The sequence below is a fragment of the Lepisma saccharinum genome, chromosome 14 (genome assembly GCF_977018435.1).
Source record: "Lepisma saccharinum chromosome 14, izLepSacc3.1, whole genome shotgun sequence".
In the NCBI taxonomy this organism is placed as follows: domain Eukaryota; kingdom Metazoa; phylum Arthropoda; class Insecta; order Zygentoma; family Lepismatidae; genus Lepisma; species Lepisma saccharinum.
The window spans coordinates 16,273,307-16,300,165 of NC_139242.1; the positions used below are offsets into that span (position 1 = coordinate 16,273,307).

Genomic DNA, 26,859 nt, shown 5'->3' on the forward strand with positions numbered 1-26,859 from the left:
AGTTTTGCTTTTTTATGAAGTGTTACAGGGAACAAAGAACGCGTTTTGAATGAAAGCGGTTACCGGAAATTGTCAGCTACAAGGCCAAGAGTTGCTCACTCATGGAAACCTGCTGAAATCTAGGTCACAAACTGGACAGATGGTCCAGACTTCCAGGCACCACGCATCTGTATTTTGGAACATTCCTGCGATCTTATCTCTAATTTCTCAAGGTGGTGTATTTATCAATGAAATAGCTTGACCTGCCAAAGACTGCAAGTCCAGCACAGTCATTTCGGGCTGCCCCCTCCCCCATCCAGTTGTCAGCAGCTCTTAGGACAAGGAAACAAGTCAAGGTAGATTTAAAATAACATCCAAGCACATTCGATATTCTCTTCTCGCTTATCCAAGAACAAGAGAAATCACAATGGCAAAACAGCCTAGCATGTTGGGTAGTGGCCGTCGGGTGCAGAGTAACATTGGCATGCTTGGGGGAAGGGAGGGTAGAGGTCAAGTGCTATTGGATATCACTAAAGCTTGGTGTGGTGGTGTCTATTTTTAGATCAGACCCACTTGCGAGCGGTAGAGCACTCGTGAAGGGAATGAGTGTGAATAAAACGAGTGTAAAAAACTTATTTTTTCAGCCGATTTCCTTCAATTTTTCAACTTTTTTCCAAATTTTTCCCGGTTCCCAGGGAAAGGGTCATTACTTCAAGAGGATCGTTATATCCGGGGTCGTAGAATCGAGAGTTGGCTGTATACCTTAGTAGGGGGCGATTAAATAAATTTTAAGAGAAAGAGGAAAAAAGGTCAAGAAAAAGGAAAGAAAGGTCAAGAAAAAGACAAGAATTTTGGATTTGTCATTTTGGTATACACCCTGTCTAAGGAATGTATAGTGTGCTTCCCTTTTCTTCCTAGGAAAACTGGTTTTTCCACCTTGCTGTACAGAGTAATTATTGGGTTTGAAAGGACTGCATTACAAAATATACAATAAAGAATGATACAAGAAAATAAACAAACTGTCAAATTTCGGACATACTTTCACAAATGTTCAATGTGGCTTCCTTTCGTCACACAACACATATCTATGCGATAGTCTAGTTCGCCCCACATGCTCTTCAGCATATCCCTACTAATGGTCGTAAATGCAGCTGTAGTGCGATCCTGCAGCTCAACCAAAGTTGTTGCTAGTGGTGGCACATACACTGTCTCTTTCATATGCCCCCAAAGGCAAAACTCACAAACTGTTAGGTCAGGAGATCTAGGAGGCCATGGGAAAGCACTAAATCATTTTCAGCACATGGCCCAATCCAAGCATTTACTCAGCCAACCAGTTTCCCTAAACTGTCAATGCCATCATTGAATTCTTTGGTGACCTGGCGCTGCAGTTGCAAACTGTCTCCAGAATGCACGCTGTACGGTAACAACGGAAAAACACTTCATATTCAAAAACACAGAATGCTTTCTTCTGCATAGACGCAATTTTGGAAACTAGGCTTGTGCTGCCATCTGTTGGCAAGTGCCAAGGTTACAAATATGAGAGATTAAATTTTCAAATGTGTTCTTTCATTTCATGATTAGCACACACATATTATATTAATAGTTTTGGAAATATTTCACTTTAAAACCCAATGAATCATTTATAATTACCCTGTACTTGTGAAGGTGTGCTAACTGGTTGTTTCTTTCCCTCCCCCTTCATCCTGTGAACTACCTTCTTCTCTTCCCCTTCTCCTCCTGATGGCACTCCCCTTCACTCTTGCCTTTAACTGGTCTGACAAATTAAAATCTTTTTGTGCTGAAAATTGAAGGTGGCTCTGAAAACTTACCAATTCACTTGTTCCAATTTCCCCTTCATTCTTGTTCATTTTCTCTCCCGTGTTTATGCAGATGTGCTTCATTTCTGCCACCTGTCTCTCTATACAAAAAGTGGTTATGTGAAAGAAAGAATTTTTAGACGAACATGGAATAATAATGCACTGTTAAAAATTAAGTACATGGCACCCATAATGAAGTAATGTAGGCACATTTTCACCTGTCTTGAAAGTTTGGCTTATTTTTGAAGTGTGATGTTCAAGAGCAACATGGAACCGAAAGGTTCATATCTGCTCTTCAGGAGATATTGAGTCTTTTGTTTAATTGTTTATAATAATTTAGTCCATCGGAGGTAACAATTTCAATATGTTCCTTTAGAAAGCTAGAGTATGCTACCTTTTGGCAGAAATAGGGCAAATTGATTTTAACTTACCTGTGATTCATTTAGATAAAAATATTTATAAAAATGCAGTTTCATTATTTTTTTAAAAAACATCAATTTTGAAATCTTCTCATAGTAATATATACTTTTGTATGATGTACCTCATCTCAGTACCACATTACTGAGAGATTTTCTATTTGTCACATTCAAGTTTGGTGAAAATTTCAATTTGAAATGTGATCATAAAAATTTATAATGTATTATTGTACTTATTTATGTTTGCATTGAAATTTTTACGTATTTAGCTTGTATGCTGTGTTTCATGTTTTTAAATTGATTATTTTTAATTAATTTTAGGCATATCATGGCTTTGGTGAGATTCTTCGATTGTTGTTACCATTGTTTACAAATGTAAATATAAAAGATGATACAGGAAAAACGCCATTGGATTTGGCTGCTGCAAAAGGTAAGTAAAATGGTAGTGCATTTACTTGTGAAAAATAACAATTCCATGTTGTTTGCAAAATGTATTTTTATTTGCCTATTACTTTTGATAATTACTTGGAGTAATACTAACAAATGAAAATGATATTAAAGAGGAAATAAATAGCAGACTTGCAAAATAATCTTAACAGTTATTTGTAGTGGTTTTTTATTGATTTTATCTGCGACATTTCGTTCTGGTTTCCCAGAACTTTCTCAAGCTACACTAAGATATACATACAGAAACACAACCTCGTGTGGCTAGTCACTCTACCAGCCTTCATGGCGTGGTGCTATGCACAGGGGAGCACTTTACCTTTTTTTTAAAAAAATTTATTATTTTGCATGTACAAAAACTGGTTATGCGAACCTTCAAGAAGAACAAAAAGCAGACTTAATTCAGGAAATGTATGCTTCTTTTCTCTTCATAAACTTTTATCTTCTCGTATAGTAATATCTAAGAAACTAATAGTTAAAATATACAAAACAATAATTTTGCCTGTAGTATTATACAGATGTGAAACTTGGTGCATTACATTTAAAGAGGAACATAAATTAAGAGTATTTGAAAATAAAATCCTTAGGAAACTATTTGGGCCTAAAAGGGATGAGGAGACAGGTGAGTGGAGAAGGTTACATAATTTAGAACTGCATAATTTGTATTCATGTCCAGATATTATTAGAATAATTAAATCAAGAAGACTTAGGTGGGCAGGCCATGTAGCCTGAATGAGAGGAAGGAAGAGTGTACAGGATTCTTGTTGGGAAACCTGAAGGTGATAGACCAGTAGGAAGACGAAGATGGAGGAATAATGTTGAGATGGACCTCAAGGAAATCTATAAGGATGAAAAAGATTGGGTTGATCTTGCCCAGGATAGGGACAGATGCAAGGCTTGTGTTCCTGCAGCCATAAACCTTCGTGTTTAAGAAGGCTAGAGAGTTAGTTACTTTTGTTAACACTCATCAACTACTGTGTTCACATTTGACTTTTAAATCGTAATTGATTTTAGATTGACTTTTTGAAGTGATATAATTACGAATGCATATTTCGAATGCTTTCTTGGAAACACAAGACTGACTTTGTGTGCTGTTGACCTAATGTATTCTCCTTTTTTCTTCTACAGGACACAAACAGTGTGTACAATTGTTGCTTCGATGTGGTGCCTTAGTTTATGTGCATGATAATGCAACTCAGAGAACACCAGTTCATGCTGCTGTGATAAATGGTCATAAAGACTGTTTGCTTTCATTGCTAGAGAATTCTGAAGAAATTGCTGTTGTAAATAGTGTAGATTTTAAAAAGAGGTAAGCACTACAAACTTGGTTATACATTGTTGAAGCTAATATGCTTATTGGTTACAGTGTAGTTAATATTAATCAGTTCCATATTAATGTTTATTTCAACAAAATAATATGATAATTATAAGTAAGAGTGTGCATATAGAAATAAGTTTTGTGTGTTAAAACCATAAACCGATCATCAAACAAGGTCAAACTGTTTCCTCAAGTGGAACTCTACTGTGTATGGGTGTATGCTTTTTGAAGAACTAGTAGGGAAGTGTATCGTAGCACTTCACAAAAACTTCCATGGCACATGTGCAACACTGAGAACATATATGACTAAGTGTAGTGGCATGAACCTTTATTGAAAATATTGAGAGAAAAAGTTGATACTGCACAGACCAGAGTTTCAGTATTCAAGTTGTTCCAAATTTGTTTTGAATGTCAGAACTGTCCCAGGCATATCCTTAGACCAAACGTAACAACAAAACCATAGGGAATTATTAGATTGCCTATCGTTTCAAGTGAATTGATTGGAAAAAAAAAATGTCAAACTTCGTCTACTCTTATAATTTGCCAGCTATAAAAATAACCCACTACCCTGAGATATATCATACATTGCATAAGCTGGTAAGAATTACAAACGAAGGCCTCTGGTGTAAAACATGGTAAGTGACATTTTGGTCATTTCTGAGCTCGATAAGAAAAAAAATGTTATTAGAAGCTATACTGTAGGTAAATTGTTTTCGTGTTGTGCTTACAAATTTCAGAAGACTTCACTGAGTCCAATGCAAATTGTATGACATGGCAATTTCACTCGAAAATAGATGGATGGCACATTTGACTTTGTAACTAAAATATGACCAAAATGTCACCATGTTTTACACCAGAGCCCTTCAAAGAGTTAAGGTGCACCTCAACGTAAGGGGAGGTAGGATATTTTAAACCATCCCATTTCGTGACCAGCTTGTAGGCAGTCATTCTTTAATTGCAAATTTGACATGCATTATACACTGTCATCCCATACTAATATTTTCTATTGAATATCGGAATTGTAGCTTTCCTGGCAGTGTGATTCGAACAAGTGTTCTCGGGTTATCAGCCAGGTTCATGTATCATCATACCCTGATAATGAGAGCAATGCGTGCACTCAAAACATTGCACGCTAACATCAACTTAACTTGGCTAATAACCTGAGAACAGTTCTATTGAATGTATTCATGGTTATGGAAGAGATGAAAAATGGCTGCTACAACATTGCACTGGTGTTTTAGCTGTTCACGTGCAAATACTTGTTATGTTGCACTTAGTTGAACTACTCTCTACTACAACAAACATTTAAGCAGCTTTGTTTTTTGATTACTGTGGATCCAAAGATCCCCTCTTCAATTTGTAGGACACCTGTGTTTCCAGTGTGTGTTTTTATTATCATTTGTGTGTGTGTGTGTGTGTGTGTGTGTGTGTGTGTATTTGTGGTGCTATTTGTGCTTATTTGTACTTGTTTTCCAGAACTCCTCTCATGCTTGCTGCCGGTGCTGGGCAGAGCGATTGTGTGGAAATGTTGCTACGATTTGGTTCCAACACAAATTTGGTAGACGAAGATCAACATCCGGCCATATTTCGTGCTGTAAGTTTGTTTTGAATGTGCATGTGGTTTTAATTTTTTTAGGGATGGCCCGATACCGACATAAAATTTACCTATAACCGATATTCTACCTATCCGATACAAAGTTAGAAGTGGTCCTTCAAGAACTTTAAATGTTCATTGATCTCCTGAATAAATGTGTGTTTCAAGGTTTCATTGCTACAAAATGGCAGAATTTTGCACTAAATTATAAGATATTTATTGATATATCGGATCGGTAATTGTACCGATAAACCGATATGCCTATATCGGCTGATAACGATAGAGTACCGTTTAATCGGTCGCATTCCTAAAATTTTTGATCAGAATGACATGGTAGTGTCAAGAAGAAAATGGAAATTTCACATGTGTGCATTTTATTTTCCTCAAAAATGGTAAATTGTCATTGAAGAACATGATTCTTCCTGAATTGAATGTATGAAATCAGGTGACTGCAATGGGTTTTTGCTCTTGAGTTTGCATTTGGGTGTCTTAATGACGGGTCACCTCTTACACCCCACTCTATCTGTTGTATTTTGTTGTGTGGTTATAAGAAACAAACAATGGTAGGTTGCAAAATCAGTATTCTTATGTAAACCCTGAGTGATTAGTTGTTTTTGAACCTTTTTTTTTTCCCTTCGCAGGTAGTTCATGGTCACCAGGAGTGTGTAGAACTTCTTGTAGGCCAAGGGGCAAGCACGGTTTTTCAGGATAAGAACGGGAAATCGCCCCTCCACTTGGCAGCAGCCAAAGGGCAATTATCCTGCATTAGTACCCTGTTACAGCATGCTCCACAGGGTGTCGAGAACCTGCAGGACAAGCAGGGATGTACCATGCTACATTGGGCATGCTATAATGGTAAGCTGTGGACCAATTTTGGGTGCATGATCTGTGACAATTGTTCAAACCTTAGAAACTACAAACTATGTTTTTACCTGTTGTAATTATTAGGGATGCTGATGTTTTTGTTATTGGCCGATACCAGTGGTATCACTATTGAAAAGTGTCAGTTCAGATTTAATCAGTGATACCAGCTGATGCTTTTCTAAAGTGCAAGTGCATTATTTTGCTAATGCAGTATGGAGAGAAGTTATGCACAGTGGCTGTTCTGCGTAAGGTGCAAACTTTGGGCTCCAGCTACAGGATGCGTGAAGTTTCCAGTCTCCTGGGGGAAACGTAACAACCTTAGATTTCGGCCCGGGAATGGGACCAGTGGCCACCCACCGTCGTGAGGGAATTGGGGAGCTATCAACAAGGAGCGTAACCTGGTCATAGAAAACCTACAACAACAATTGTGGGTTCGTCATGCTGACTACGTGTCACCCCGTAACTGGTTGGATAATCTTGCACCTCGGGTGGTAGTGAGGCTGGCAGTCGGTAGGTAGACACTGTCTCTCATGGGCTGTTATGCCACAGGTTAATTAAAATAAATTTTTAAGTATGGAGAGAAATGGTATTGCGATGTAATTATGTACAGTCGAAAACCAATTTTACGTTCCCGGATTTTACATTCAAGCTTGACGGTCCCAACATAGGAAAATATAAAATTCTCCTCGATTTTACATTTTCCCGCATTTTAAGTTTTTGGAGGTTGGCCCCCAGAAAAATGTAAAATCGAGGTTCCACTGTAATGTGAAATTGTGACATTTAAAGTAGGGATGGTTCAGGGGTCCTGGGCTTGAATCCCAGCCTGGACATGGGTGTTCTGTGTGAGTGTCCCTTCATCATATCGTCACTCATCCTCATCTTTGCTATTAACCAAGAGTGACAGAAAAGCAAAGTAAAATAAACCAAATCAGTCGAGTAGAGATGTGTATATCAGAAGTGACCTTCTGGTAAGGTACTTTAAGGCCCACCTCACTTCCGTGTAGTACACCACACTGCTTCTTGCAGTTTAAGGAGGCTCTGGCTCCTGGACACATGGCCAGTATAATCCTCTGTGGGGTCTTCTTGTTCTGGATTTGTCAGTACATGTGCTGAGTGCCTCTTTGCAGCTTTAGCTATTAACCTTGGTATAGGGATTTTATCCTCGGTTTTAATTATTTTTAAGGAGTCTAAATTTTAGAACTTTATATTTTGTAGTTTTAGAATTTTAGTTTTTGAATGGACATTTAACTTTGTTGTTAACCCTCCTTTGCTCGTGCCAATATTCCTAACACCGATGCCCGCGTGGCATCTGACACTCATGCAATGACCTGCATTAAATACATATTTCTTTGAGGAATATTGTGGACCAGATGAACCAAAGCGTGAACACAATTGTATTTCAAACCAATATATTTATTTAAAAAAATACAAAACCTACATATTTAATAAAAAATAAAAAAAACTCTAGCAATACACAACAAAATCTTATATTTTTAGTTGGATAAAACACATTATTTGTTTTGGGCACAAATGCAACAAATATTCATTGAGTGTTCTAAAATACAAAACCTACATATTTAATAAATATACAAAACTCGAGCAATACACAACAGAAACTTACATCTCTAGTTGGATAAAACACATTATTAGCCTTGTTGTTTCTAGAACTCGTGGTTTATAACATATGTTGTATGTACAATTTTGGAACAAGAGTACTCGCGTGGCATCTGAGAAACTCTGTGCAGACAATATCACTAATAATTTCTCACCGCACAAACTTGGACTGTCGTAACTTGTTCTGAATAATCATTTGCTCTTACCAGAAAGGTACCGGGACGGGGAATACCAGAGCTACCTCGTTTCAGAAGTTATCGTTACTGATAGACACTCTGGCGTCTCGCAGACACCGTGCGAGTAACTGAGGGTTAAGGTCCTGTCCATAGTAGTGTTTTGGTTAAGAGGATTGTCCTTGTATTGTGCGATGGCCCTATGTACTGATGTGCGCAAAATTTAAAACTCAATCAATTAAAGTAGAGATGAAAGAGATTAATTGATACTCTTATCAGTATGAGCTTATATAGGCATAATCAATGTATGTGTAAAATTACTCATTACTAAGATTATTACCAAATTATCTCTGAAAATACATTGGTACACCACAATAAAAGCTAAAAGTAGATCAAGAATCCAACATGGATGACCTAGGTACATTGGATGATCACTGGGACATCTAGCAGCAAATTGAGGCTGTGTCGTCCGAAAGGTCCATAAAGCAGGCTTGAAGTACGTTGTTGTCAGAACAGGGTGTCTACTGACCTGGGAAACCTGGAATTAGCTGGAATCTACTATTGCACCTGGATAACCTGGGAAAAGCCTGGAATTTAACCAGAAACCTGGATTTTTCTCAAAGTTACCATTTTCACTACATATGTCCATTTCACTTAGGGGCTTATGTTTTTTGAGTATGTGGATGGCGACCACGGGGATACCTGAGCAGTCTGTCACTGCCTCCACTTGAAATTTGGGGGGAATGCTGCTATTCAAGGGATTTCTTTGTTAATTTTGAGAAAGCCAGTGAAAGCTTGGTCCTGGGTATGACCTCAAACTACCCCTCTACAGCCCTTCACCTCTTTCTTGCTGTAGTGTTTTTTCTCTGAAGTCCGTATTATTTCTTTTTCACATACAGACTTCTCTTTTCTCTCTTGTTTTCATCTGTTAACATGTAATTAGTTGTAGGCAAATTCAATGTTCACTGTGTTATCTGAACACATTGTTTTTGTTACAGAATTATTGTAAAAGCACAAAGTACATTTTGTATGAGTATATTTTATGAATAACTTTGTATGAGTATGAGTAAACTTTGTAAAAATAATGTAACTGGCCATTCCCCATCCAAGAAGTAAATGCAGTAACATGTATTTATATAAATTAACATATGCTTAGAATTTAAATTAATGATTTTTAGAATTGTAGTAAAAACAAAATGTAAAAAATGTACTACTACCACCAAGGGATATGAATTACACGGCAGTTAAAGGTGAGAACTTGGCTTGCTTTTGTTAGTTACTGCAAATTTTTCTCAACTGGCCTTCTGGTAGGGGTTATTAACAATAACTTTTCTTTGTTTAAAATAATATAGACCTGGAAAATAATATAAATAGACCTGGACAAACCTGGAAAAAACGGAATTTAAAAACAGACATTTAGTAGTCACCCTGCAGAAGTGACATCACCTTGTGCAGTTCGAAAGCACCAATTAAATGAGCCATCAAGTCCACAGCACGAAGGACTCGACAATGTAGTCTTCTGTACTTCACTAGGGACTACCAATAATTGTCCATGCTTCAATCATGTGCTTGTTATTCATTTGTCGAAAGTCTGCCAGTTGTTGGTTGTAGTTCTTCTATATTGTAGAAATGTAAATATTAGAAATACGGAGAAACTAGTACTCACTTTTATCCGCGAAGCTGTTTTTTTCTTCTTTTTCGATTAATTTCAGTGGCCACTGCCACCATCCTCATTGGAACTTGCTGCGCTGTTGCTTGTTATGCATCTTTTGTTCGTAGTTCTCTGGCTGCCGTTAGGTGCGCTGTGCATCTTGGTGCGTCGTCTGCTATTTCCGGGCGATAACTGCTGCAGTAGTGGAATCCAAGTGTGGTGCGCTTGCCCGCTATCGATGTTTAGTTCGTGCGGGAAGTGCATTATGGCGTGCGTTTCCTTGATTTTGGTGTCTATGAGCGTGTGGGCAGTGTGTTTGACTTGAACCTTTTGAATTTTATGGTTATTGTATTTGATATGTTTAGCAAGACTGGTAGTGGGTTGGGCTTTTTTCGTATCTGCTAGGTGCTGTTGGATTCTTTCATTGACAGATCTGATGGACCTGCCGATGTAATGAGCCTTGCATTCACACACTGCATCGTATACACCTGGGTTGTCAAGGGGGGAGAGGAAGTACCGTTTGTGCTTGTTCAGTTTATCAGTTATTTTGGAGTTGGGTTTGTGCGCTACTTTGATGCCAAATGGGAGAAGGGGTTTGGCTATGCAGTTGGAAGTGGTGGGATGGTAGGGGAAGGCAAACCATTTATATTGGTCGCTGGGGGTTGATTGTGGCTGGGCTGCTTGTGGATGGGTTGATTGTGGTAGGTTAGGGTGTCTGACCTGTATTTCCGCCTTACTGCACCAAGTGGAAAGTTGTGATTCAGTGTAGCCATGTTTCAGGGCTATTTCAGTGATGGTGGCTATCTCCTCTCATAGATCCTCTTCTTCGTCACAGTAGGAGAAGGCTCTTCGATAAAAGTTTAGCCACACATTGGCTTTTTGCTTAGGGGGATGGCTAGAGAGAGCATGTATGTACTGGTTGCCTGCTTCCGGTTTTCTGTAGACGGTTTTTGTGAATTTGTTTAGAACTTTTTAAAATGCTATGTGATGGTGAAAAAATGTTTATAATGCAGGAAAAACAATGTGTTCATATTGTGTATGTGAAATTTTGTGTTTCCACGTTGTGAATTTGATAGTTTTAATTAATTTCAAAATCTCACTGCCTTGATTCACTGAGAATATGACTAATGGGATGGAGATGGTAGTGCGTCACTTCTTTGTTTGTTCCTGTGCAGTCGTAGATCGGAAAAACTATGAAATTTGCACTGTGGAAACATGAAATTTTATGTACACAATATTAAAACTGCATTTGTCGCATCCTTCATGAATATGTTTGTAGTTTTATATACTGACCTTATTAGGCACTGCAGTCGACTTGTAATCCAGAAGATTTTTGCTTCCAGTCCAAGACTTTTGAGACCGAACTGCAAGACCATTCTCGAAGTGTGCTTGCTTCACATACGGTCTTGCACCTTTCGGACAGCCTCTGTTGATTATCAGGCAGACCAAGTCCACCTTTCATGGACCCTTTCCTCGACCATAATGATCCCAAAAAAGGGTACGGAAACTTGGACCTAAGTTTTTTTTTTACTGTGTGTTTGTTGTGCCATTTATTATTTATTATTCAGGCTACTAGATGAGTCAGATTTTAATGTCATTTAAACTGTCATCCAGTTATGAGTCAGATTTTAATGTCATTTAAACTGTCATCCAGTTCTAATAAGCCTAAACTGGACTTCATTCCCAATTAATTATGTGGCATTCGTCCCTTTTAACTCACTATGCTTAAGAATCCATATCTCTGTGTATATTTTTTGATGTAAATATTAATTTTTTGGTTTGTTTCTTTCCAGGACATGCTGATTGCGTGGCATACCTATTGGACCAGTCACACAGTACAAGATTTACAGGCAATGCATTTGCTCCGGTTCACTGTGCTGTGTAAGTTACCCACTTTTAAGCTCACAATACAGTGTGATTTTTCAACTAATTTAATTTGTATTGAGAATTTGCAAAGAAAACACACTTATTATTGTTGCCAGAAACGCAACATTCTATCAGGAATATTTTTTTGTTAAAGATTCTATTTATTAATAATAAAGTTATTCTTATGGGCAATGAATATAGGCAAATAACAAATAGTTGTTAGTAATACTTTGAAACAACTTGAATATGAATTCAAGGCACTAACAATGATTGGAATCATGGTAATGTCGATTCAGGAAGGACGAAAACAATTTGTATTGTTATGTCTGTAGTGCAGGGTCTTTCACTTCCTCTCGGTCCCTGATTTTTGCTTATAAAAATCAAACTATTGGTCATAATGTAATGAAATTTGCTACAGACATACCTTGGTGTATGAGAAGCATGGTGACATCATTGGAGATGGTGTCACAGTGTCTAGTCCTTTCATGGGCATGCACGTGCATCTGGGCGATTCTGCCTTTAAATGCCAATTATACGGACATGTGCTTTCATGTGCTTTTCAGTTTATGGATATAAACATATACGTAATATTAATTCTCTGCTTTTTAATTATTTTTTTTTTTTAAATATTGACTAAATATGCAGGTGGTTGTGCGTTGCAATAGTTTGTATCAATCGGTAGCATAGATTTGGAATTTGGAATTTTATATCAAATCAGTATAATATCTCTTATCAGTATTGATAAATTTTAAATCTGTACTTTATTGGCATTGGCCAACATTTCATTTTGGTCCATCCTTAATTTAAACGTTTGACTATGGTTTGTGATGCAGCATTTATAGACACAAGATGTTCTCGACAAACTTATGACTAAAGCATAACTTACACCACATGTCATCATTTCGCTAAGTAGCAGAAGTTGAAAAGGTCCAGTTTTGGCATGTACTAAGCCAAGTTTTTGAAAGCTTTACCCAAGCTTTTACCACATCATGTGTCTTAACTCTTGAAGAAACCTCATGATGTAGTGAAAGCTTGAGTAAAATAAATTGGTTCATTCCAAAACCGGATCTTTTTAACTTCTCCTACTTACTGAAACTTGTGAATGTTTTGTGTTACTGAATTGCTCAAACTCGACTGAAGTGTACACTTTTGTTCATTTTCATTATTGATGTTTCCCTCTTTCTTTTCAGGCTGCACGGAAGTGAGGTATGTTTGGATCTTTTAATTAGGCATTATGGATCTCATATTGTTAATCTTCAGGATCAAAAAGGGCGAACACCTCTGCATGTAGCTGCCTTCCATAACAATGTTGATTGTATGCATCTCTTGTTAGCCAATAATGCAAATGTAGATGCTCAGGACTACTCAGGGAAAACACCTCTTATTACGGCTGCTTACAGCGGACAATGTAGTGCCATAGGTAGGTGTGAAAAGAAGTTCACTGGCTTTTTATGATGCAAACTACAGCTCTACCAAAATAAGAACTTTCTGGCACTGCCATCAAATTTTAAACCTAGGCAAAGTTGGGGTGTGTGATGCAATCAGGTGTTTGCCATGTAATTCTGCCTCTGCATCGCCAAAATATACATTGTTCTTCAACACATCCTTATTATCTTCATTCAGTGCCAATTGTTTGTATCATCATGTAGGGGGCAATCATACACAAGAAAGCAGAGACATAAAAATTAATATTGTTTTTGACAATGGAGCAAGCTAGGGTACATATGACAACACAGTTATACTCGGGCACAGATGACGACCCTGTGGCCGAGTGGTTAGCTCATCGCGCTGCGATGCCAAGGGTCCTGGGTTCGAATCCCGGTCTGGCTTGGTTGTTTGTGAATGTCCATTCATCAATTTCATCACTCATCCCCATCTTCGCAAATTAGCCAAGAGGCACAGAACGCGAAGTAAAATAAACTAAATCAATCAATCAATCGGGCACAGATGAAGGGGAACATTTTTGTTTTTTGTGACTAAGATGAGTAAACAAATAACATCCCTTTAATTCATGTGATGACAACAGTCTTTCTTCTTTTTCTTGTACAACTGTAAAAACATTATTTCTTGCAATATCTTGATGTGCATGTAAATTATTTGAAAAATGATTTTTTAAATATTTGTTTGATTTTTTTTTTTGCCACTTATGCCTAATTACAAAGATGAAAGTTAGTGATGATATGATGAAATTGATGAAGGGACACTTGAGTTCCCTGGCATTGTATCATGCTTTGCTAACTAATCTGCCACGGAGGTGAGTTGAAAAAGAATTTGTGTATGCAAGAAAAAGGACCTACATGATGACCACATGCAATGAACATCCAACAACCAAATATGCAACATCTGGCATGACAACTTCTCTCAGGTTGTATGGGAATTGTTTTCAACTTTCTTCTCTGCATAACTTTACTACATTCCTTCATCCTCTCTTCACAAATTGGTCCACTGTAAGAGATACCAGAGGATGTGACGATGTTGCCGATTGTTGATTTTTAACTTGCTTCAGCTATAATGCTGAAGTTGATGCTTTGTTTTAATTTTTATTAATATCTCTCTCTGTGAACCATTTCAGAACTCCTCCTGGATTGGAAAGCAAACGTAAGGATCTTTGATGGTCATCGAAACACAGCATTACATCATGCTTGCCAGAGGCGTCATTGCAACTCAGCACTTTTGCTACTAGATAAAATTGGTGACGTCGAAGTTGTAAATATGACTAATTCTGAACTGAAAACGTAAGTGTTATATTGAAAGTGAGGTTGATACAATTTTTTGTAATGACTGATAGTCTTCTGCAAGATTTGCAACATGGATGGATATTTAATTAATTGTGCACCTGCATTGTGTCGGAAAGATGGATTTTGTTATTAAGCAACAGTTGTTTGGTGCGACAAACACACTGAAAGTATTGTGTAGTAAACTTCCATATTTCTGTGTCGTTGTCCAGTCTTCATTAACCACTCAGAATAGATTTTTGATCTGGTTTATTTTACTTCACATTTCTGCCACTTTTGGCTAATTGCGAAGATGAGGATAAGTGATGATATGATGAAATTGATGTAGGGACACTAACAAATAATGCCCATGCCCAGGCTGGGATTTGAACCCCTGGCAAGCATACTATTCTAACCACTTCGCCACAGATGCTGGCTTTTCTTGTATATATGTATTGCTTGCATTGTGGAATTATTTATCTTGTAGTTTCCGGTTCTTACAAGCACATAAATACAATTGTTGATGTAATGTTTCGAGAGAACACACGCTCACTTCATAAGGCATTTATTTCAAACTAAGAATAAATATCTGATGAAGGGACTGTGTTTGTAACAAGTACAATTTTTAAATCACATTTAGGATTTACCATTTAATGATGAAATGCCATTTTTTTATACCACTTGTGATACAAAAATGTGCCATCTTTTTCTACAGAAACCATGATATTTTATTCACCATACATGTGTGTCCTTAATGATATCTTAAGAGTAGGTATATGCTTATTTGTTTTTTACGGAAACACAAACTGTGAAATAAACACGTAATGTTAATTTTTCATGTTTTTGAAAGGTGTGAGGTGCGTTTTCCTAACATGCTTGATCACGAAATGATGCGAAATGTGAAATAAACTCTTAAACACGAAATTCAGAGTTCATTTACCAATAGGACACTTTCTGAAATCTGAATTATTCTGAGAGTTGTACAATTCGTAGAAAATTAATTAAATCTGCTGTAATTATTTATTCTTTAAGCAAGAATAAATGCTATTTTCATACAGCTTTTGATCCCGAAATTTGCTGTTTTTGTACTGAAATCTTGAGATTTTGTTCATAAGTATGTGACCATACTTAAGAGTAAAATCTCCTATGTACTCAACATCTAGTAACTGACATTTTGTGGTAGTTTGGTAATTATGAAGTGATATGTGACTATAAACGAAATGCATCTTTTAATATGGGCAATTTTTAATTCCAGGCCCCTACACCTTGCAGCAAGGAATGGCATGGTGACAGTGACCCAAGTGTTGCTACAAAAGGGTGCCTCGGTACTTGCTGTGGACTCCCATGGAATGACACCTGCTTTAGCCTGCGCACCAAATCGTGATGTCGCCCAGTGTTTAGCTATTATTTTATCAGTTCATCCACCACTAGCTACTCTCGCGATGCAAACAAACCATGTCACAGGTATGTATCTTGAGGGGGTTCTAAACCATAGTAAAGCATAGGCCCAAATTTATTTGGATAACGATACAACTAATATAGATTCAGTAAAGAAGAAATTTTCCAATATAATTGGTTCTTTTATTCACTACAACCTGGAATCCTTATAATTTTGTTACGATTAAAGGTATTTAAGTAAATAACAGAAAATAAAAGTTCTCAGTCATATTCACATATTCACATGGTGCTGAAGTGGTTGTTTTGTCAATACCGGTGTTTTTTCTCTTTCATGACTAGTAAGGAAAATTTCATTGTGAAAACTAATACAGGCTGTAGTCACAAGCATCTGAATACTATGTGAAAAAATGAAAACATTTCGTACCTTCAGAAAGTAGTGGTTATATTAGTGATTTTTGAAGTGGCATTTCGTCGCAATGTACTCCGTGGTGTACATTTTAGCAAATACTGTTGGTGTGATTTCACTCAGTTTTTTCTTGATCAGTGCGAGTGCTTTATTAGATAGGAACATGTAAGCACTTGAACAAGAAAGATGATGTGGTTCAGTGATTATGATACTTGCCCACCACACAAAGGGTGCCCAGCTCGAATCTCCACTACAACACTTTTTTTTAAACGATAAAATGCAAACTAATATAGGTCTGTGAAATATTAATTGCAAACTTGATGACAAATGCTTTTATTTTTTATTGCAAATTATTTTGTAACTGCTGAATACGAAAATACTTTATTAAAGTTGAAGCCATGAAATGAATCTAGTGTTTTGCATGGAATTGGTATCACTAGATTATTTGCTTATATTAGGCTATAGTTATGCTATTAAATCTTGCCTCTAAATCTATGCAAACGTTAATGTTGGAATTGTTAGCAACCTCGTGGCAAGCTCTCATTTCATAAAGTGATGTCTCTGGCAGTTTGCCATTTATATTTTTTCTATTAATATGATAAATGATTCATGTTGTTTTACACTTTGAAAAATTGTGTAATTTTAGGCATTGTGTACATGTTTAGTGAGAAGAAGATATCGAACTTGCATCACTACATTTATCAGTCCCTAACTATGCACAAACATTCCTCAGAAATTGAAAGAACGTTATCATCACCCCCCCCCCCCCCCGGTCCCTATTTAATAATATTTTTTCTACAGACAAAATTCAAAGTGGGCAATAAAATGCTGTGAAAAAATGACTTTATAGTCAAGTCTGTATGATAAGTTGCCAACATTCTAAATAGTCCTGGGTTCGCTTCTCATCAAAAGTAAATTTTTTTTTACAGTGCAGTGCCAACTAGTGTATGCCTAGAATGAAATTTATTACACATTTCGAAACGACTGCTATTTTTTAATAAAAATGTAATTGTTTTGATATTAAATCTCTTACAAAATGTGGAAAGGCATGTAGTTGAGCCATAAATGGAAAAAAGGCATAGAGAGTTCATACGAGCATATTGTTGTGTATGGAATTGATTCCACTATAGTTCTTGCTTTGTGTGGAAACTAAATCTGAAAATCCTTAACAATCACAACATTATAATTTTGTTTCAAGATCTGTGGCTATGTATAAGAATAGCGAAACATGTTCTTACGACCACCTTTAGCACATTGTTTTTGGGCCAATCAGTATCGTCCCGATTTACATTTGTAGTATGCATATGTTGTGTAAAAGTATAAACATCTGTTTCATTCTTATTCTAGGATTCCAGAGCACTCTCTCTTTATACAGGGTGATTGGTAATTCGACCTATTCCTGGAAAGGGGTAATACTAGAGCACATTTGCAACAAATTTGACCCTATGCACCGGGGTCGGAAATCAATGGGTTTCGAGTTATTGCAGTTTTGTAGATTTTCGTTACATATTCCGACTTGCGACCAAAAAACTACTAATTGTGAAAAAAACTACTACACCCTGGACACTTAATCAACACGTTGCTAACAGCTGACCAATGAGTGACTACTGGGGAAAAAAATCATGCCCAAAATTCTCATATCCACAGAAAGAAACAGTCATTGGTGCAGTTGTCGGTTGTGAGAAATGAAGGAATGAAAATGAGTGAAATAATAATGTTATTTACCATTCTCATGATTCCAGGTTGTCAGAATTAACTGTTACAAAAACTACAAATCCTGTTAAAATTGCCTCCCCTGGTTACGTATGCAAGCACGCAGCCTGCGGCGTACTTCAGACACAGTCACTTGCGTTGACACTCTGTCTCAATTCTCTCTCTCAACTCTTTTTGGGAATCCACTGGTGTACGAAGACTTACTCTTTCATGTGACCCCAAATGGTGTACAAAGACTTACTCTTTCATGTGACCCCAAATGGTGTACAAAGACTTACTCTTTCATGTGACCCCAAATGTAAAAGTCGCATGCTATTGAGGAGGGAGATCCTGTCAGAAGGATGAATTTTTGTTGATTTTTACTAAATACCGACACTGAAGACCCCCATCACCTGACAAGAATTCTGTGAACGGACGAATCAAAATTCGACCGCGATGTATTACGAATTTTCATAATGTGCATTTTTGGACCTCTAAGGGTCATAACCCAAGAAAATGTAAAGAAAATGATCACCAGAGAAAATTCTCACTAAATGTGTGGATGGGAATCATCCATAATCATGTGATCGGGCCATTCTTTCTGCCACAAAACCTAAACGGCATTACCTACGAAAACTTCCTAAGGGAAGAATTGACGACGCTGCTGGAGGATGTGCCGCTTGCCGCAAGATGGGGTATGGTTTACCAACATGATGGCTGCCCAGCCCATTATTTCCGGGGTGTGCGACAGTGGCTAGACAACAATTATCCCATGCAATGGATTGGTCGAGGCGGCCCGAAACCCTGGTCGGCGAGGAGTCCGGATTTGATGCCGATTTAATGCCATGCGACTTTTGCATTTGGGGTCACATGAAAGAGTTGGTCTACAGTACACCAGTCGATTTCCAAGAAGAGTTGAGATAGTGGGGGAGCATGTAGTTTCCCGTGGGATTTTTGTGGTACAATTATGGGAGTTAGTTTTTCTGAAAGGTATTGGCACAGGGAAAACGAATATGGATGTTGCCAGTCCCAAAAATTGTGCAGGAGGGGGGATTCAAGATGGCCGACAACTCGTTTCACTGAAACAGCAATATCTTCATCATTTATACGACTACAACAAATTTTCAAAGCTTTAAATACTTCTTGATGCAGTTTCTACGATTATGAGGAATAATGTGAATTGTGTAAAAACTAGCGGTAACGCTACATATTTATTTTAAAAAAGCCTTAACAAGTTCAAGTTATGCATAATTAAATACAGATGGATCTCAGTGAACCAGAAACGACGCTAAAAATGGAAATCAACTATCCACTGTGTATAATATGTCAACAGAAATTAACCGAAGGGCTAATCACAAACCCCACCACACATGAAAAGATTTTACAAAGTGTTCAAGAGAATGCTGAATACGAAAACGTGAAGTATGTATCATCTAATATTCGTCTATGTGGAATGACTGCTGCCATGCTGGCAGACAACAGGGCATCATGGCACCGAAGTTGTTATCAAGATGTCACTCACAAGGGAAAATTGGAGCGTATGAAAAAGCGCTATGAAAGCCAAACCCAGCAAACACCAACTGTGACGGAAAGCATCACACCAAGACTAACACGTTCGCATTGCATTCCATTCAACAAAGATGAATGCTTCTTCTGTAATGGTGGTCAGACACGTGCAAATTCCCTCAGGAAGCTGTCGGTTGATCATGCTCAAAAAAGCCTGAGTGATTTTATTTCTAAAAGTGGAAATGAAGCCCTCCAGATAAAGCTCAATACAGCAATCAACCCTGAAGATGGTCACGCTATCGACATTAGATACCATTTGCCGTGCTGGGCAAATAATGTGACATATGTACTACGATGTCCTGATATCAGTGCACCGAATATCTCTACAGCCCCTGAAGCTGCATCAGAGATTGAATTCATCTGTATGATTCAAGAGTGTTTAAAGACTAGTTCCTTGAGTATGGTTGATGTGCAAACCACTTATGATAACATTTGTGTTATGAATAATGTCGCTTATCCATCTATAACAAAGAAAAAATTAAGAAATTGCTGCAGAAAAATGTTACAGATATTGAATTTTACCGTCCATCACAAAGAAATCAACCTGAAATGTTAGTATGAAGCATGCACGAGATATTGCTATGATATCACAGAATGATGATGAAGATTTGGACTTGACTATGAAGAATTTGTATGATGCTGCTAGTTTTCTTCGTAAGTCTACTATAATGAACACTAAGAAGTGGGAATTCACAGGATCATTAGAATCAACAGAAGAACGTGTGCCACGAGAAGTGTATTCTTTTTTCAGATTATTTGTGGTACTGTTGAACATATGTCTTCAGAACGCAAGCAATCAAGTGATAACAAGGCTGTCATGAGCATATCACAAACTGCAATATCCATGACATATAATGAGACACAAGAGAAATGTACATCAACTAAAAATATTCAGTCTAGACGTGTAATGCCCCAGCAAGTAGCTGTAGGATATCAGTTCACCAATCTGTAAGGAACAAGAAGGTCATTGAGCTTTTACATGGCTATGGTCTGTCAATTGGATACGATCGACTTCGACGATGTGAAACACAAATAGCTGAGACGATAATAGATTATATCAGAAATAACCAGGGAGTGTAGTGTATGTGCCGGCAGATGTCATCAAGGACAGATATATTTTCTTCGCAGTGGATAACGTGGATTTCATGGAGGATACACTAGATGGGAAGAATACCACACATGCAACTGCCCTTGCCATTTATCAACAGAAAGAATCAGATGATAATTCACCAGCTATACACTTGATCAAATCATCAAACAATAGAGCCCTAACAGAAATTCCAGACAGCGTGACATTATTGAAATAATGCAGTATGCCAACAAAACCAACCCCAAAATCTCCAACATATACTAATTTTTCATCAATGAAAGACAATTTAGGTGTTAAGGAAATGAAGTCATGGCTCATAGCAAAGATATTACATGCTTCAACAGAAGATATTGCTAGTGAAGAAGGCAATAATAGTGTCAGTCGTATTTTGTAAGCTTTTCCAAACTTGGGATTGGATGCAACACCATCTAATGGTAATTTTTATGCGTTAGAACATTTTGTTTGTGAACTTTACATGCCAAATTCTGTAAAATCAGATGTTGGAGCTGTCCAGTTTACCTTGTTTCAAAAGAAAACTGCCGAATCAGAGAAAATGCCACCAACACAGTCAGCTCTTCGCTATGCTATATTGAGAGCACATTATCAAGCCATGGTATGGCGAAATGATGTTGTTGCGAATCCGAAGATTCCACAGCCAGATGCTGGTTATGGATGGGAAATTCAAAACGGTACATTTGTACCCCAGATGAACACGATGCAACCTGCCCCACAGGCCATTCTGGAACTAGTGAAATGTTCATGCAAAAAGAGTAGATGTTCAACACTTGTATGTAAATGCAGACGTCATGTCTTTCCATGCACTATTATGTGTGAATGTGTGGACCCGACAATGATGTAAATAACTGTTTTAACCGGAATGGGGATAATAGTTCATATGAAGACAGTTAAACTGATTAATAAGTGTAATTATTATTTTACATTATTTTTATTTGGATGACCTCCTGTTTTCACATACTTTGTAGTAATGATCTTCTGAAACAGATTATTATAATATTTAATTCATATCATTGTGTTTTCGGTAACAAACAAATACATCAATATGATGATGATGCCATGGAGTTTTTCTGTCCTTGTATCTAAAATTTATGATGATGGCGTAATTACATAAAATAAAATAATGAAAGCTACACAATGAATATTTTGCTTCATTCCAAAATATTTTTTATACTCTGTGACAGAAAGTAACCCTTGAACGAAAACCAGAAGAGCTAAAATTAAGCAATCCGTAAGAGGCTAACAGGTTCATTTATATTATTCGCAATATTTTAGTAATTGTAGAAACTGCATCAAGAAGTATTTAAAGCTTTGAAAATCTGTTGTAGTCGTATAAATGATGAAGATATTGCTGTTTTGATGAAACGAGTTGTCGGCCATTTTGAATCCCCCCTCCCACCCCCCTGCACAATTTTTGGGACTGGCAACATCCAAATTCGTTTTCCTTGTATCAATACCTTTCAGAAAAACTAACTCCCATTATTGTACCACAAAAATCCCACGGAAGGCAAATATATTACCACTTGCCTCCCCACTAAGAGAGAGAATTGAGACATAAGAGACAGAGTGTCAACGCGAGTGACTGTGTCTGAAGTACGCCGCAGGCTGCGTGCTTGCATACGTAACCAGGGGAGGCAATTTTAACAGGATTTGTAGTTTTTGTAACAGTTAATTCTGACAACCTGGAATCATGAGAATGGTAAATAACATTATTATTTCACTCATATTCATTCCTTCATTTCTCACAACCGACAACTTTTTTTCACTTTACAAAGAGGTCTACAATGCGCCATCTCCGCTTTCTATTTAGATTTTTCCCCCAACTCGTGTGCCAGTTGACAACATTTGTATCTTTTTGGAGAGCTTATGAAATGAGAAAGTTTTTTCCATAATTTTTACGCTAAGTGTGTTACCAATTTTTTGAGTAATCCTCTTCGATTTAAATAATTTCCAAATTTCTTCATGACGTGTGCACCAATGACTGTTTCTTTCTGAGGGTAAGGGGATTTTGGGCATTAATTTTTTCCCCAGTAGTCACTCATTGGTCAGCTGTTAGCAACGTGTTGATTAAGTGCCCAGGATGTAGTAGTTTTTTCACAATTAGTAGTTTTTTGGTCGCAAGTCTGAATATGTCATGAAAATCTACAAACTGCAATAATTCGAAACCCATTGATTACAGACCTCCGGTGCATAGGGTCAAATTTGTTGCAAATGTGCTCTAGTATTACCCCTTTCCAGGAATAGGTCGAATTACCAATCACCCTGTATAAAGATTAAATTAAACATATTAATAGGTGACATTGCAAACTTGTGTAAACAAACTCGAAATCATCTTTAGTTTAAAATGTAGAGGCATTTAATTTACACAGTCACGCTGAAAGTTAGGTATGGTCTAACAGCTCCATGTTTGGTCCCAAAGTGTAAAATGATTTTGTGAAGGTGAAGAAATGTAAGATGTTTTTAGAAATTAGCGGGTCAAATCATGGATTGAAAATGCATGACGTGTGCACTTCCTACATTCCATGTATTCGAGAATATGCATATTTACCGTATTCTCGCGTCTATGAGCCGCACTTTTTCCCCCGAAAAGTGGACCAAAAAATGGGGTGCGGCTTATACACGCGAATGATAAGAAAAGCATGTGCGGCTTATGCACACGAATGAGAAAACATTTGCTGATTATACACGCGATGAAAGAAAGTGCAGCTACTGCTAGGATACTAAATACGTACGTTGATTTGTTATCTTTATCACATAACGGATTCATTAACAGCAAATCCAACAACAATGCATCTGTAGCAGGCTTTGCAACAATATATCATCTTATCTTTAAATTATTTTTTTTGCAAAAATATGATATCTTATCTCTGAACACGAATAATACTTACTGTCGTATTGATCTGGAAACTATTCAGTACGTGAAGTTGTTAAAAAGAAGGTTGTGGGCCTGAGGTCAAGGTTGGTACTATCAAAGGGAGGATGTCTGGCAGAAGAATCAGCTACGATGCTCAATTTAAACTACAAGCGATACAATATGCTGAAGGAAACTGCAACAGATCTGCAACGCGATATTACAATGTGGACGGGTCAAACATTCGTCGATGGAGAAATCGGAAGGAACAACTTGCTGCAACAAGTGGCAAGAGAAATACATTTCGTGGAAAAGGAGCCAAATTTCCGCAGGTAGAAGAAGAAGTTTTGGCCTTTGTAAATGAGAGAAGTGCTGGCTATGCTGTAACCGTAGACATGATACGTTTTCAAGCTCGTGAAGTAGCTTCAAAGTTAGACATCAGTCGTCAAGCTTTCCGAGCTAGTGCGGGATGGTGTTCACCTTTTATGCATAGGAAAAGTTTTATCACTTCGCCGTAAGACAACAATTGCGCAACGTTTTCCTGCAGACTTTGATCAGAAAAATGTTAAATTTCACAAATACGTGATTCGAATGCGAAAGTCCAATGATTATAGCTTGTCTCAGATCGGCAACTGGGATGAAACACCTATTTACTGGGACATGCCTATGTCCAGCACAGTTGCACCGAGAGGCTCGCACACGGTATCGATCAAGACCACGGGTGGAGAGAAACAACGATGCACTGTAATGTTGGGTGTTCTCGTGGATGGAAGGAAAATTCCACCGAAAGTTGTGCTGAAGCGTAAGAATGTGCCAAAGGAGGCATTTCCGCCGGGTATTATCATACGTGCCCAGCAGAAAGAATGGATGGAAGAAGAACTATTATTGGACTGGATAGACAAAGTGTGGAATAGAAGGTCTGGTGCATTGCTGAAGCAAAAAAGTTTGCTGGTGTGGGACAGCTTTCATGGTCACCTAACAGACAGAATACAGACAAAATTCCAACAGACAGAATACAGACAAAATTCCAACAGTTGAAAACTGATGTAGCTGTGATTCCTGGGGGTCTAACGTCTGTACGGCAGCCTCTAGACGTTTGTGTAATTCGCTCGTTTAAAGCTGCTTTCCGGCGTCTGTATAATGACTGGATTAGTGCAGGAAACCACGAGCTTACAGCAACAGGAAAGATCAAACGTCCGACTGTAAAGCAAGTGTGTGAATGGATTCTGGCAGCATGGGAAAGTGTAAAGTCGGATACAATTGTGAAGGGTTTTCTGAAGTGCGGCATATCCATTGCCCTAGATGGTACCAAGGATGAAATGTTGTGGGATGATGATGCTAGTGATGAAGATGACAATACCTCTTGTGCAGAAAATATTTCAACGAGTAGCAGCAGTGACAGTGAATAATGGCTTTGAGGACTCAAACTGAATGATACGGTATTAATATGTAGAGCATTGCGCTAAAATAAAGGTTAAAATACTTTTCAAATACTTACTTGAAATTGGCTACCTACGCAAAAAAAAAAAGGTCAATCATGCACCTTATACACGAGGTGCATCTTATACACGAGAAATTTTATTTTCCTGAAATCTAAGGCCAAAAAAGGGGGTGCGGCTTATACACGCATGCGGCTAATAGACGCGAGAACACGGTACACAAGATTTAAAAAATAAGTTACACTGTCAAAATTCGGATTCGAACATGCACATTTTGAAGCTTCATTGGTAACTACTACTACAATGACTGGGCTTGAACATGCATCCTTCAGAATGTGAAGTCGTAACACTGACCACTAAGCCTACAGCTCCTACTGGTAGCTATGTGAATATTAAGTTATAATGTAAGTTGTTTCGATTGTTTCATGACTGGCGACGTGCATCTCGTTTCACTCATTTTCTTTCAGATGTAGTTATCTTTTCAGACTGCTATAATTTTTAACCTCCTGCCACCCATGTAAGTCTTTCTGCAATACATTTTTGGGACGCAACTTCGAGAAATAGAATATCTTGGTTTCAAAAAACTTGAGGTGGTAGTGGTGTGTTCAGTCACACACATGACCTTAAAATGTTTAATATTTGAAGTTTTGCTTGCAACGCCACCATCAACCAATCATAAACTTTCTAGACAAATAGTACCTACCCTTGATTCACATGTAGATCTGGCAACATGGCACTCGGTTGTCATGATAAACGGTGCTGCCATCTGTTATCTAAAAGTTTCTGCAAAATTGCCTTTAGTCCCCCTTCCCCCCTTCTTTACCAAGCCCCATTTTGCCATGTAGGAACCGGGCCATTTTTTAGCAAAATGCAGAGTTTCATTTAGATGACTAGATCGGAGGCTAATTGCCCTAGACAGACAGACGAATGATATATTGTTATATGCGGAATGAACCATAGATTGGGACTACATACAATTTATGCACATTGAGTGTATATATGGATGTAAGGCGAGGGGAGGAACTGGAAAATTCTAAAATCTCAGAAAAAATGCCCCTCCGTCCCTGGACAACAAAGTACAGGACATTATCAAAATACAAATGGAAATGATCGCTGGCATGTCTGGAACAAAATAATTGCACTATTATGACATGAACAATACAACACGACTTGTACCCACAAAACGATATGTCTGTACGCCACTGAGCCATTCAGCAAAATGCGCAGTTACCTTGAAACGACTGTAGGTCCGAAGCTAATTACACTAGATGGACGAATCAAGTACCATCATATGCGGAATGAACCATAGATTCAGACTACATACAATTCATGCACATTATATATATGGATGCGGGGGGAGGGGAGAAACCGGAAAATTCCAAAATTTCAGAAGAAAAATGGCCCTTCCCCCCTCCGCCCCTGGACAACAAAGTACAGGACATTGTCAAAATACACATGGAAATTATTGCTGGCATGTCTGGAACAAGAAAATAATTGCATTATTATCATACGAGCAATAGAACACGACTTGTACCCCCCAAACGACATGTCTATGCGCCACTGACTCAGTTTCAAAGGAAGCCGCAATTCCCTATGGAAAAACAAGACGTACAAGATTCTTTATGGTGCAGTATGTGTGTTAACAATAATGCGTATAAAAGAAGAAAATCGCAATTCCAGCGAAAAATAGCAACATTATGATGTAAAAACTACAAACATGACAACATATCTTTATATAGATATCTGGTACCCCGGGGGTTACAGAAACATATCTATTTAAAGATATGTGGTATACTAGAGGTTAAGATATGTGGAATAAGAGATAACTTCCAAGCAATTCCATTTTAATCCCTCCAATAATAAGGCTATCATACTTGAGAAGTTTACATTGAGATGTTTTTTTCAAGGCAGTTGAAAACGTTAGTTTGAATTTGATCACTGACTGCGTGTAT

The 26,859-nt window shown here is 37.7% G+C and overlaps 1 protein-coding gene across 2 annotated transcripts in view; it reads left to right on the top strand.

The window, feature by feature from the left end:
• The window catches only part of LOC145998700 (serine/threonine-protein phosphatase 6 regulatory ankyrin repeat subunit A-like), an 86,327-nt gene that overhangs the window by 42,997 nt on the left and 16,471 nt on the right, over positions 1-26,859 (top strand). For both annotated transcript variants that reach the window (XM_083135182.1, XM_083135183.1), the window contains 8 exons: positions 2,534-2,642; positions 3,785-3,965; positions 5,451-5,568; positions 6,210-6,423; positions 11,664-11,751; positions 12,927-13,156; positions 14,309-14,471; positions 15,706-15,914. In XM_083135182.1, the coding sequence (XP_082991308.1) occupies positions 2,534-2,642; positions 3,785-3,965; positions 5,451-5,568; positions 6,210-6,423; positions 11,664-11,751; positions 12,927-13,156; positions 14,309-14,471; positions 15,706-15,914 (1,312 nt within the window). The remainder of the gene's footprint in view (positions 1-2,533; positions 2,643-3,784; positions 3,966-5,450; positions 5,569-6,209; positions 6,424-11,663; positions 11,752-12,926; positions 13,157-14,308; positions 14,472-15,705; positions 15,915-26,859) is intronic.